At 44.4% G+C, this 13526-nt stretch overlaps 1 protein-coding gene across 1 annotated transcript; it reads left to right on the top strand.

The window, feature by feature from the left end:
• Window positions 1-229: 229 nt before the first annotated feature.
• Window positions 230-9806, top strand: KRT23 (keratin 23). Its single transcript, XM_082070734.1, has 8 exons — window positions 230-640; window positions 3254-3336; window positions 4705-4861; window positions 6413-6571; window positions 6663-6788; window positions 7530-7750; window positions 8676-8707; window positions 9367-9806. Exons 1-8 carry the CDS (start codon window positions 257-259, stop codon window positions 9465-9467), a joined length of 1263 nt encoding a protein of 420 aa, XP_081926860.1. The 5' UTR covers window positions 230-256; the 3' UTR covers window positions 9468-9806.
• The last annotated feature ends 3720 nt before the right edge of the window (window positions 9807-13526 follow it).

Here is a 13526-nt window from a genome sequence, read left to right as displayed (position 1 = left end):
AAGAACCAAAACCAAAAGGGAAGCAACCCGGTATGCGGCTCCGGTTCCAAATAATAACAACAATGTGTGCAGGCTCATAAATGCTTCAGAATTGACCAAGAGGAAGCACGTTTCGCGATGACACAATCTTGTTGCTGTAGTCATTCATCGAAGGGAAACTCCCACAGGAAAAGGCATAAAGCTGCTCAGGGAAGGCTAAGCAGCCGCTCAGTGCTAGGCAGTCAAACATTGGGTTGGATTCACACCAGAGCTAAGCATGGGTACCAGCCAAGGCCCGTTCCAATTTTTCTCTGGGTCCCTCAGGGGTAGTTCAGGGTGTGTTTTGGCCCAGCAAGGAACTTCTTACAGTGGTGGTGCCAGCAGCTCCCCCAGCTCCTGCAGACCCCTCTGGCTGGGGGGCGCAACGTGGGGCGGCTTCGGCGAGCGCCGTGGGGAAAGCATCTTCCTGGGGGGGAACGAGAAACAGACCATGCAAAACCTGAATGACCGTTTGGCCGCTTATCTGGACAAGGTGCGCTCCCTAGAAGCGGCCAACGCTCAGCTGGAAAGCTGCATCCGAGAGTGGCACCGGACAAAGTCCCACGGCAAGAGGCACGACTTGAACCAGTACGAGCAAAACGTCACCGACATGCAAAGGCAGGTAAGTCAAAGCTGCAGGTCACTGTCATTCTGTGCTCTTTTAAGGAATCTGGGGACTCGCTTATGCTGATGGCTTTCCTTTAAAGAAGGTTAAATAAAACCTTTTAAATGTTAGAGATACTAATGAAAGCGGTTACAGGACCTGGGTATAAACGAGGAGGAGAACGGGATACAAGAAAGAAAAGGAGGTGAGGGGGATTCTGCAAAGACTGGCGCTAAAAAGAGGTTTTTATGCTGCCAAGTGTTCCTTTCGGTACGTGAAACTGCGCTTTGAGTAACTATGTCTGGCAGAACTCAACCTTTTTGGCTGCACATGTACCCAAGGGAATTACAGAGCCGGCGATGTGAAGAGGCTGCGTCTTCACGCGGCCGCTCTGCAGACGGACCCTGGCGCTCCGTCTCTTTGATTCCTGCGGTAGCAGACAATGAAACTGCAGGAGTTTTGGGTCCAATGAGCTTATGTAATCAGATGGAAAAATACTTCATTGTAATTAAGAAAATAGCAGTGACAAATTCCTTGTGGATGTTTTCACTGTAATTAAAAGGAGAATTTCTGGTTCCTGCCAGTAGTTAATATTAATGTTCAACAGTAACTCTTTCAATCTCCCAAACTCACGTGTCTTCAAATTTAAGCATGTTATTAATCTATATTCATAATGAGCATACCTAGCACTGTAACCGTCTGTGTGACTAATCAGTGTAATTAACTTTACGTAGACGTACGGGGCAAAATCCAAAGCTATTCCAAATGCGACATCGCAGTTTTCCCTCCACTTTTTATAATACAGTTACTCGGCATTCTCAAGACCCTGAGTATTTTTGCTTTCAAAAGGGCTCGGAAATGGTGTTATCCGGTATCTTTGCTCGTTGAGGCTCGAGAGTTAATCAAACTCCTTGCTCAGTGTTAAAAGTGTTGCCTCCAGGCAGAAGATGAGGCATCCCGACCACAGCCAGTGTGTAGGGAGAGCCAGGGTTGTCATCGCCTCTTTCTGCGTTAAGGATAAAGAAAGGTCATCCATCTCCAGACCTATCGCTTCAGCACCTTATTTCATTTCTTTAGCTGATCCAGAGATAAAAACTTGTTCGTCAAGAATATAAATGTGTTTGCATTGATTTGGAATCAATGAATCAGGAAGATTTAGGAAGATAATGAGACTAAAAACACAATGCTGGTTGGGGTAAAGCCATCACTTTTGAGCAGATTGAACCCCAAACTCTTATTTTGAACCCTCACCACTCAGATATCTGTCACTGGCCACAGGCACCTATGGCCACTGATCCACTGAACTGGGCAACGATCACTCACCAACGACAATTCAGTGGCCTAACCCAGAATTGTCACTTTCTCTCTAAATTATTGCTATTAGCCCCATGACTGCCAGTAAAATGAGTGAAAATACAGCATGAGATGGTGGAGTTCAGGATCTCCTGTGGCAGGAGCAGGATAGCAAGCAGAATTGCAACCCTGGATTTCAGCAAGGCAAATTTTGGCCTTTTCAGGCCATTGCTGGGGGAAATGCCATGGGCAAGGCTGCTTGAAGGTAAAGGGGCCCAAGATAGCTGGTCAGTGTTCAGGGACTGTTTCTACTGGGCACAAGATCAGAGCATCCCGACACGTAGGAAGCCAAGGAAGGGAGCCAGGAGAGCTGCACGGTTAAACAGGAACTGCTGGGGATGCTCAAGTGGAAGAGGAGAGTTTCTAGATCATGGAAGGAGGGTCTGGCCACTTGGGAGAATATCAGCCTGTTGTCAGAGGGTGTAGGAGGCAACCAGGGAAGCTCAGGCCTCCTTAGAATTGAACCTGGTGAGAGGGGTCAAGGACAACAGGAAGAGCTTTTTCCAACACGTGGCAGATCAAACTAACAGCAGAGGCAATGTAGACACTGATGAACGAGGTGGGTGCCCTGGTGACAGAAGATACAGAGAAGGCAGAGTTACTGAACGCTTCTCTGTCTCCGTCTGCTCTGCCGGGGCTGTCCTGAGGATCCCGCACCGCTGAGGCCCCAGAGGAGGGCAGGACAGTGGAGGAGTTTGCCTGGGTTGATGAGGACTGGGTTAGGGAGCAGTCAGGCGATCTGGACACCCATAAATCCATGGGTCCGGATGGGATGCACCCGCGGGTGCTGAGGGAGCTGGCTGAGGCCCTTGCTGGACCGCTCTCCATCATCTTTGCCAAGTGTTGGGAAATGGGAGAGGTGCCTGAGGACTGGAGGAAAGCAAATGTCACTCCAGTCTTCAAAAAGGGCAGGAAGGAGGACCTGGGTAACTATAGACCGGTCACCCTCACCTCCATCCCTGGGAAACCGATGGAACGACTTCTCCTTGGTGCCATCTCAAGGCATATGAGGGATAAGAGGGCCATTAGGGGCAGTCAACATGGCTTCACCAAGGGGAAGTCGTGCTTGACCAACCTCATTGACTTTGATGAGGACGTAACAAGATGGATGGATGATGGCAGAGCGGTGGACTAAGCTGCTTCTATTCATTTACTCTCCTTAACATGGGGATTCTATTATTTAGATGCTTCCTAAGAGCAGCAGGGAGTCTAAACCAGCATTATTCACCATCACCATATGGCAACACTGAGTCTGCTGTTGGATTCTCTGTTTTCCAGATTGAGGATGGCAAGATCACCAATGCCAGTATCCTTTTACAAATTGATAACGCTAACATGGCATCAGAAGACTTCAGGCTCAAGTAAGATCTTCTTTGGTTTCCTGATTAAGTTTGAAAGAGGATTAAGCAAAATATTGCTTTTTCTTGATAATCCAATATGAAACTGATTTTACTGAGGCTTGCTGCTGATACTGGATAAATAAAACCGATGTGGAGCAGAAAAAATCCCAGAAAGGATAAAAAGGATGTACAAACCACAAATGATTGCTGAACGATCTTGAGTCACCCTGTTTATGATACTTAGTTCAGGTCCTGAAGAGCAGGTTTTACAGCAGGCATTTGATACCTGTGACAAAAGGCATTTAAAACTGTCATCTGGGAACACAAATTAACCCTTCTCTGCACCCTTCCCCAGTCCAGCCCAAACCCATTTCCTGTACTTATCACCTCCAGCTCCGCAGGGAACACCCGTCCTGCCATATTTCTGCTTTGCAGCCCCAGTTTTGCCACAGTAAATGGGCCAGTGCTGCCTCGGCAACCGGTGCACAGTTTGATATCTGTACATTGTTGGAAGTTCTCAGAAAGCCAAAATAATTGGACAGAAAACTTGCAGGTAGATCTTTGCAGAGGAAAGGAATTTATGTTAGCCTTAGGAATCATGAAGATTTGTCTTATTTTCAATAGATGATGATCAGCTGTTAAAAAAAAAAATCTCAGCTTTTGGCAATATTGTGTTGCCAAATACACTACTTAGAGACTCGGAACCCCAGGCGGTATCTATCCTTGCCTTCGTTATCAATCCATACTGTTGTAAAAAGGAAACAGAGGCTGATGGATTGAACGCAGAAACATCAATAGACTCCCCAAAAATGAGGTAAAGGGAGAGACACTGAGGAGCCAAATGGTTCATGTGCCCAAGGGAAGATGGGGCAGGGTCCTTCTGACCTTGGCTCACTACAGACACCGAACTGCAAGAGGTTAGAGAGGAATGGTGATAACCGGCTTCTGTGACATTTTTCCTGAAAAGTCATCATTTTGGAAAAGCTACAGAGAGCATTATTGTCAATACTGTTTCGCACCTTCATTGGCAAGTTTTTGAGAGCCATATCCTCAGAGCTCTCACAGCCTGGTGAATGTTAAAATGCAAAAAGGAAAATGGAAGAAAGAGCGATTATTTCATACCATATAGGAGGAGCTGTGAGGAAGAACGAAAAACAACAATTAAACCCATCTTGGTTTTTAAGATTATCCTAGAATATTCAAATGAGGTATTTTAGAAACAGAATTTGTTTCCTTGATTTTTGTTTTCCCTAGTTCCATACAAGGAGGACTTTAGCAAGTCTATCAGGAGGACTTGAGCAAGTCTATTTCTGTTCAATACTCCTCAGCCAAAGGCGAGAATGGGTCTGTTCTCAACGAGCATGCGTTATCTTCTTTCTCCTGGTGAAGGTACGAAGCAGAGAAGACTCGCAGGCAGGGAGTGCAGCTCGATGTCGAGAACCTGCGCAAGGAGCTCGACGGCCTGACCATAGTGAAAACAGACCTGGAAATGGAAATCGAAGGCTTGAGAGAAGAGCACATCCTCAGGAGGAAAGACCACGAGGAGGTAGAAAACGTTCCACTTGGTAAAATCCTATCACACGAATCTTCACTACCGTGTAATTAACTTTGAGTAAGATCCACAATCTATAAATGGGATGGATGATTCAGAACCTAATCGTGTTTCTAAGGAAGCCAATAGGAGTCAGATGAGACACAAAGTTTGGGTACTACTTTACCAAGTAAACTGGGATTTCAGGAAGGATAACAAGTGGTTGTATTTATTTTCTCCCACTCTTTTCTAGTCACCTGCCCATCTGTCATACGTAGCTAATAACAACTTACGCATTCAACAGAAAACGTTCTCAGAAATACTTAGATACAAATACACAGATTTCAAGTCAACAGGAAATGTTGCTGGGTGCTGTTGAGTTTTATTTATCACAGACTTTCCCCTCAGCTCTGGATACACCAGTTCACAGCATCACAGAAACACGGAGGGGTTGCGGTTGAAGGGACCTCTCCAGGTCACCTTGGCCACCCTCCCAGCCCAATAGGGACACCCAGGGCAGGTTGACCACAACTGAACAGACCTCGAGTTCTGGAAGGATCCAAATTTAAAAGAACAGTTGGTGAAGTAAAGTAAAATCACTTATCCTTGCAAAAGCCTAAGCACAGTAATTATATTATAATAATAATTGTCAAAAAACATGCTGCTCTGAATCCTTCCGCAGCTCTACCGCAGTGGTGTCTGTTATTCCCACATATATAATACCACTGCTTGACACGGTGCTGTTGTCAGCTTGCGTGATCTGCTGTTGTTTTCAGTTATTACCTAATGCAGAACCAAACATCCTACTCAGTATCTGTGGGTTATTAAAATGGAGAATGGAAACACAAGGGTTCCACAGCAGTAGGTGAAGCTGTTTTGGGTTGACCCCTTCTGGCCAAGGACACCCCTAAAGAGCTGTAACACAGCAGCAACCAGCGGAGCCACCAGCGCGCCCAGTTGATCCCAGTTTGGAGGCCGTGATGTCATTCCCTGCAATGCTGCTTCGCCCGGGCGCTTTGGAAAATGGCACCTCGCACACAAGGCTGTGCTACACCAAAAGGAATGTTACCCTACCTGCTCGACTTGCCCTGTAATTATGTTGTTTACACAGTAATTATACGCTTTAATCCAATTATTGCTTTAACAATTACATAGAACTTTTACATTACTCTCCTGTAAACTTAGTTATAGTTCCATAAATATTAACATACAGGGTAAGAAAGATGAAATTACTGTTAGATTTTCATCAAAGGCTTTGGGTTCCTGATACATAAATCAATAAAAAAGGTTAGTGCTTCTTCATTAAGTCTGTATCTTCCAGAAACATTATATGAAAAGATCTTCCGATGGTTTTTACTAAGTTCTCTAGCACAGAGAAGCAGACATAAGTCACTGGTTTAAGTCACATCACAGTACTATCCATACATGAATATATGTAAAAATTAACCTACCATAAGGAAAAAATATTCGGGGTGTTGTGAGAGGATGGAACTGAAGAAAGCAGGAATTAAAACTTCCCACTTTCATACACAAGTTTGCTTGTTTCCTCTGCTAATATCTCAATAGGACATGGAAGCAAATCGCTCACAAGACTTCAAAGTCAATGTAAAAGTAAACGCGGCACCTCCCGAAGACTTAGCCAAGATTCTAGCAGAAATAAGAGAAGATTATGAAGCCATAATTGAAAAGAATCGTCAAAGCCTGGACAGCTGGTACAGAGAACAGGTAACAGCTGTTTTCTGCTCATTTCAAGCCCCCTGTTGCCGTCTATGAGTGGTCAGAGTCATTTAAGCTCTTCTCCTGGTTTTGGTTCCAGAGCACAGCGATGGCCCTGGCAGCAACGCCGAACCCCGAGCAGATCCAGCGCAACGAGAACGAGATCAAGGACCTCAGGCGCACTTTGCAGTCCCTGGACATCGAGCTGCAGGCGCAGATGAGCAAGGTACCTGTTGTCGGCATCTCTTGGCACTGTCCTTTCACATGTTCTCAGAAACCACCACGGACCAACTCTACATTTAAATCCACAGCCTAGCATAAATTTATTGTAGTTATTAAAGTATCAGTGAAATGGGAATTTGGACCATGCTTGGCTTTGCCAGAATATGCCAAGTAGATTCAGCAAGCAACCCCAAGGAGTGAAAAATATGTATCTCTCCTTAGAACAAAATAAGGGGAGAAGAAAAAGAAGAGATAGGATAGCTCACTGCAGGATCTAGAAAGAAAAAATGTCCAAGAAGACAGACAGGAATACAAATTTCATATTTACAACCCCTGCTATAACGCATGAAATATATGAAGTGTGAAAAACATTGGTAGGGAATCTTCAAAAATATTCCTCGGCTCTTGCACAGGTTAAAGCTCAAATACTCATGACTTGAAGACTTTGGAGCAATTCTGGGCAGTAAATGCAGAGCTGGCAAAAGAGCCAAGAGGTCCAGGAGCGCAGCTTCTGAGCAGACAGAACACACAGGGCTAAATCACTCCGGTTTTGCCTCTCATTATGCACACATGACACAGCTCCATGATCCTGCTGTCCTCACATGAATAGTCATGCACATGCATAAGTGTTTCAACTGCCATGGTCTTAATTTTGCAATCTTCTAGCTAGACACCCAATTTCCTGGCGTTTTTTTGCATTATATCTCCTCATAAATAGTAACCATGGTATTCTCTGCTCTGGCAGAAACACATGCTGGAAGACACCCTGGCTGACACTCGGAATTACTACGCTGTTGCGCTTCAGAACATGCAGCAGATCATCTCCAAATGTGAGGAAGAGCTGAGCCAGGTCCGGCACGACACCAAGCAGCAAAATAACCAATACAAGGTGCTTCTTGGGATCAAAACCCGGCTGGAGAAGGAAATCTCCACTTACCGCCTGCTGCTGGAAGGGAATGTTGACGGGTAAGAAAAAGCTGCCCGGACTGGAATAGATGAGAAGACAGTTCTCATATTTGGGTTGTTTATTTGTTTGTTTGTTTATGCTTAATGAAAGCTTGCGAGTTCCATACTACATCAAGGGTTGGTATTTTAATGTGATGGGTCATAATAAAAAGCCTGAGCCACTTAGTCTACAGAGAAACTTGTACCCATGTAATTTGGATCACCTAAATTAATATAACTTTTTATTAAAAAAAAAAAATCTACATTCCCACAGCATGCCTATCTCAGCAAAGGAAAAACGCCAATCTTAGCAAAATTCACAGTCATTTCCAGCCTTCAAAACAAGTTCCAGACCTAAAAGAAGCCTGGAGATGAGTTCAGATGATTTTTGGCCAGTCAGCTGCAGGTCACGGTGTGGACAGGACACCCCTCCGCTGACGGCTCTCGGCTTGGCCTGAAATCTCTGCATCTCTCTATCCTTATTCTTCTTATTATTCTCTTATATACAGAGTATGTCATAGAAAATCAGAAAAGGGAGGATTAGCAGCCTTTATAACTGGAAATCTCAGGGAGGCAGGACAGTATGGCACTGGGTCAAAGAGGTTCTCCTGCCCCTCTGCTCTGCCCTGGGGAGACCACACCTGGAATATTGTGTCCAGTTGTGGCCCCTCAGTTCCAGCAGGACAGGGAACTGCTGCAGAGAGTCCAGCGCAGCCACCAAGATGCTGCAGGGAGTGGAGCATCTCCCGTGTGAGGAAAGGCTGAGGGAGCTGGGGCTCTGGAGCTGGACAAGGACACTGAGGGGGGACTCATTCATGTTTACAGATCTGTAAACATGATATCATAGTAGCATGAGGTCTTCTTCAAATCAGTGAGAAGAAAGGGAGGAATAACTTCTTGAAATTAGTATAATAATTATTTTTTCTCTGTTTTATTATATTTACAGGACAGCAAGAAAATCTGAATCAAAAGCTACAGGTAAAAGTCCCTTATTTTGTTCTCTATAGTGACTCTTAATTATTGTCACTTCCAACCAAATTTTACTCAGAATAATTTTAATCCCACATTCATGAGCTATGAAGGGTTTGCACAGCAGTTAATTCTCGTGTAGGCCATATTTGAGAATAATTTCTGTGATTCATGGGCCTGGTGAAGGGCTGCACCTCGGAGAACATTCCTGCTGTGTCTGCCCATTTGTGGACTGTCTTCAGACTGCCCTGTTAGTCAAACACATTGTCCAAAGCTCAGACTCGAGCCTAAAGCTTTCATGGTCTATGAGGAGGCACAGAGACTAAGTGCGGTGACTAAAACAGTGTTAGGGCTGGAGAGTAAACAGAAAATCTGCATGTCTGCAAACTCCTATTCTGGCATGAGCATGACCTGCAGACATTCCGGATAGTGTGCTCTGAAGTTGGATTTGCATTGGCTGGGATGCAGCTGGATTATTCATCTGCCATGACCTGGGCAGGACACAGGGTGACAATAATGAGTATTGACTTAAAGGCGAACATGTAAAGATAAATCAGTCGAGGAGGCAGCTGGTAAATTAGTGTAAATGAAGCTTTCCCTGCATCATCTCGTCTCAGCATTGCTTCTTGTTTAATTAACCTGTTTTTTATTATGATTTCTCTCAGAAGGCGCTGCGCTGGCTAATCGGAAGATCAAAGCGATTGTCCATGACAGCGTGAACAGGCAGGTGGTATCATCCACCATCAACGAGATCCACCAGCAGGCGTGAAATCACAAGTTCTGCTGACGACTGGTTTTCTGCGCCACCACCAGCTGCACGTTGGTCTCCCCGTGTGTCAAATGGGGACACTACGGTGAACTCTCTCCTAAAATGATTTGCAGCCTAACAAGGAAAAATGCCATACAGAGCTAGGTGTAGCTAGTATGGTTATTTTAAAGAGCTTTTAGACATCAAAATGCCAAAGAAAAGCTATTCATTGAAAATGACTGGCTGAGCTGGTAATGTATGTATTAAGCACATCTCGCGGGGGCATGAATCTCTACCTGTGATTCATTTATTGCTCTGCAAATTAACTGTAATTTAAAGTGAATAATCTCTCAACTTTTCTCCTGGTCTTATGGCTCTCATCATATACCTCACTGCAGCCAATAAATTCTTTTCAACTACTCGTTCTGGTTGTCGGAATTTCCAATTTTGTTTTTTCTTACATATGCGGCAGCGTTACTGACATCGGTCAAGGCTGCAAAAGCCTCATTGTTGCAGGAGGGATAAAACTGGAAGGACACAAAAGAAGAAGAGAGTCGACACAAGTTAGAGTTGACATTTACATAAGCAAAACTATTCGATTTCCCTGTATACGACTTTTCAATGCCACTGTTTAAAACAGCATCAGCAGGACTGTTGTAAAGTCCACTTTGCTAACAGTCACCCTAGAAACACTTTACTCTTCAGCTTTAATTTTAACTGTCTTTACACACTCCTTCAAAGGTTATAAGTACTTTCCAGATACTGTAATTCTTTCTCAGTGACCCATTTAATTCAAAAAACCATTTGAGCTCAATCATTGACTCAGCAGGAGACCCGGCAGCAAAAAGATGATTTCCAGCAATACGCAAAGCTAAAAACTGAGCAAGAAAGAGAAATATCGCAGAAACACAGAATGTATCACAGAATGTGAGGGGTTGAAGGGCCCTGGAAAGCTCATCCAGTGCAATCCCCCCATGGAGCAGGAACACCCCGCTGAGGTTACACAGGAAGGTGTCCAGGCGGGTTGGAATGTCTGCACAGAAGGAGACTCCACAACCCCCCTGGGCAGCCTGGGCCAGGCTCTGCCACCCTCACCGGGAACAAGTTTCTTCTCATATTTAAGTGGAACCTCTTGTGTTCCAGTTTGCACCCATTGGCCCTTGTCCTGTCACTGGTTGTCACCAGAAGAGCCTGGCTCCATCCTCCTGACACTCCCCCTTTCCATATTGATCCCCAGGAATGAGTCCCCCCTCAGTGTCCTCTTGTCCAGCTCCAGAGCCCCAGCTCCCTCAGCCTTTCCTCACCCGGGAGATGCTCCACTCCCTCCAGCATCTTGGTGGCTGCGCTGGACTCTCTGCAGCAGTTCCCTGTCCTGCTGGAACTGAGGGGCCACAACTGGACACAAGATTCCAGGTGTGGTCTCCCCAGGGCAGAGCAGAGGGGCAGGAGAACCTCTCTGACCTACTGACCACCCCCTTCTAACCCACCCCAGGTACCATTGGCTTCCTGGCCACAAGGGCCCAGTGCTGGCTCATGGTCACTCTGCTGTCCCCAGGTCCCTTTCCCTACACTGCTCTCTAATAGGTCATTCTCCAACTTATACTGGAAGACTGTTTAGTCAAGGAAGACTGTAAAGCAGAAAGACAGACAGAATGGAGCATAATGACTGTCTGTACAGATTTACATTCCAAAGTCAACGTTTGCATATAAACCAGTGTGTTCAGGGCAGTCTCATATTCATGAGCAAAATTGTCATCGCACTCTTCCGTACCTACTCATAAGGGACATCCATACAGGATCCCTCTTGCCTGCTTTGCTTTGAAACAAGGCTCACAAAAGTGACAATTTCAAAGAAGATGCAGATTTAACATAAACAAAGTCCATCTCCATACAATGTTTTCTTACTGGCATGTTAGGACCAGTTCACTATTCCCCTTCCCTCCTCAACTCTCCACCCTTGTTGCAGAAAGAGATCCCAACAGCATTGAATGGATTACCTAATGGTTTCTTTAAATTGGGTAAAACTTGTAATACAGGATTAGTAACTCTTGGCTAATTAACGATGTCCTTCCTTATGGCTTACCAGATGCAACAAGACCTGGTATTTGCAGCATCTGGACAAAATGTGCCTGGGTTTGCTGAGAACAGTTTGCTGTGTTAGTTAAAGCTGTAGTTCTCTTATGAAATTTACAGGGCACAACCGCATTGCTGTGATACAAATAACTACAAAAACTTCTAAGCAGCCCCTTATTTCTAAATCAAAGTAGCTCTGCTTTGTGCGAAGCTTTGATTATGCTGATCTACGAGGAAAGACGGAAGAACGAATAGTTTAAGTGCTGTATAGACCACACGTGTCCTCATTTCACCGGCTTTCCTCATGTCCTGGTGTCCCCACATGCCTGTTGTATTCTATGGTAAAAATTGCTTATTTCTGGAGAGTTTTTCATGTTTTCAGAACAATATGTATAATTGCAGATTTTCTCTTTGTTGAACAGCTGATGAGCCTGTGTCACCGGCCATATGTTGTCATGTATCTACTGGTTATTCATTATTTCGGAATCTGTGTTCTGGTAGATAAGCCACGCATTTCTAAATGTATATAGGGTAGGTCTGCACCCTGAATAATAAACAATGATATTAATATTTACCCCTTGCATGCACTGTCAACATTACATTCTCACGACACGCTGAGAGATGAACTTAGGGAGATAATGAAAGGGGGAAGTATTATTTTATTGCTTGAGAAATTAGAAAAAGAGATGACACAACTTGCTCAAGGCTGCAAAGAAAGTCCCTGATAGCGACTAAATTAGAATTCATCACTTCACAGCTTCTACTTAGCACAGCTATTAGATAACAGAACTTCCGCGCAGTTACAGCAATTCCTTCTGTATCTGATTGCGCTGGAGAGAGAATTAGATGGATTCATCTCCAGTGCGAACTACTGGTCAAGACCCTACACATCCTTCCATATGTTCTTCAATCTACATGTGCCTATAGCCCTATTGAAGTTAGTCCTGTACAGAACACTATGTCTGAGTCTCTTTGGTGATTTTGTAATATTGGGGGAACTTTATTAAAGAAATGCTCCCCAACCTAGGAGACACTCATTGTACTAAAACTGCTTGAACTCTGCCAGCTGGTGTTTATTCTACTTCATTATTAAATATACACAGAAGAGCTGTTTCAACAACAAGGGAATGACTGACTCAGGCCCAAAGAAATCGCAACATCAAAAATTTGGAGTATCATAAAAAAATAACACACTCAAGCGAATATATTCTATTTCCCATAAATGGAATGGGACAGCAAAAAAGGATCAGTAGGAGATAATGTCATTTCTAAGTCTAAGTGAATGATGCAACGATAGTTTTGCAAACTAACAAGCCACAGGAACTCTCAGGCTATAAAAGGAGGCTGAAACCATCGGCATTCGCAAATCACTTCTGGTAGTTTCACCTGCCATTTAAGGAAGTCCTGCACTAAATAATCCTCCAACGTGATTTATAACAGACTTGACTGCACTCCAGAATGCGCGTGAGTCACAGCTCGTTTCACCTGTAGAAACGTTCAAACTTATTAAGGTGCATTACAATGGGCGCTTTGGTAGGTGAATTGTTGATCCTCTGGGAGAAGTTTGCAGTGAGGTAATGCAGTCACGGTCTGTGCTGTTCATCACACATTCTTTCTGGTGATGTGGCCACACGTTGGCACGTTTCTCTCTTATTTGTGAACAAGACATTCGTGCAAAATGCAAAATTTCTGCTTTCTGCCCGCCTTGTTAATACAGAGGCAAAAATAATCAAGTCATTTCAGCAGAAGGGAAAAATCTTGCTTTTATAACACTGCTAAAAACACCGTTTGCATGCTGTTATTGAAGCAGAGAGAATGGGCAGAAGAGCTGGTGAAATATTTCACAATGTCCACACCCTGACCTATAAAGGTTTCTAAAGTTTTGCCTGTTCCTGTGTATGAATCATTAGAAAAGGGAAGATCTATAAACAGGGAAGCAAGGAAAGAATAATGCTGGAGAGGCCAGCACCCCCCGTCCTCCCCACATCCCGAATTATACAGCAAGAG

The sequence above is a fragment of the Streptopelia decaocto genome, assembly GCF_964273445.1.
Source record: "Streptopelia decaocto genome assembly, chromosome: 22".
NCBI lineage: Eukaryota > Metazoa > Chordata > Aves > Columbiformes > Columbidae > Streptopelia > Streptopelia decaocto.
The sequence above is the reverse complement of the archived record's forward strand: the minus strand, read 5'-3'. Positions and strand labels throughout refer to the sequence as shown.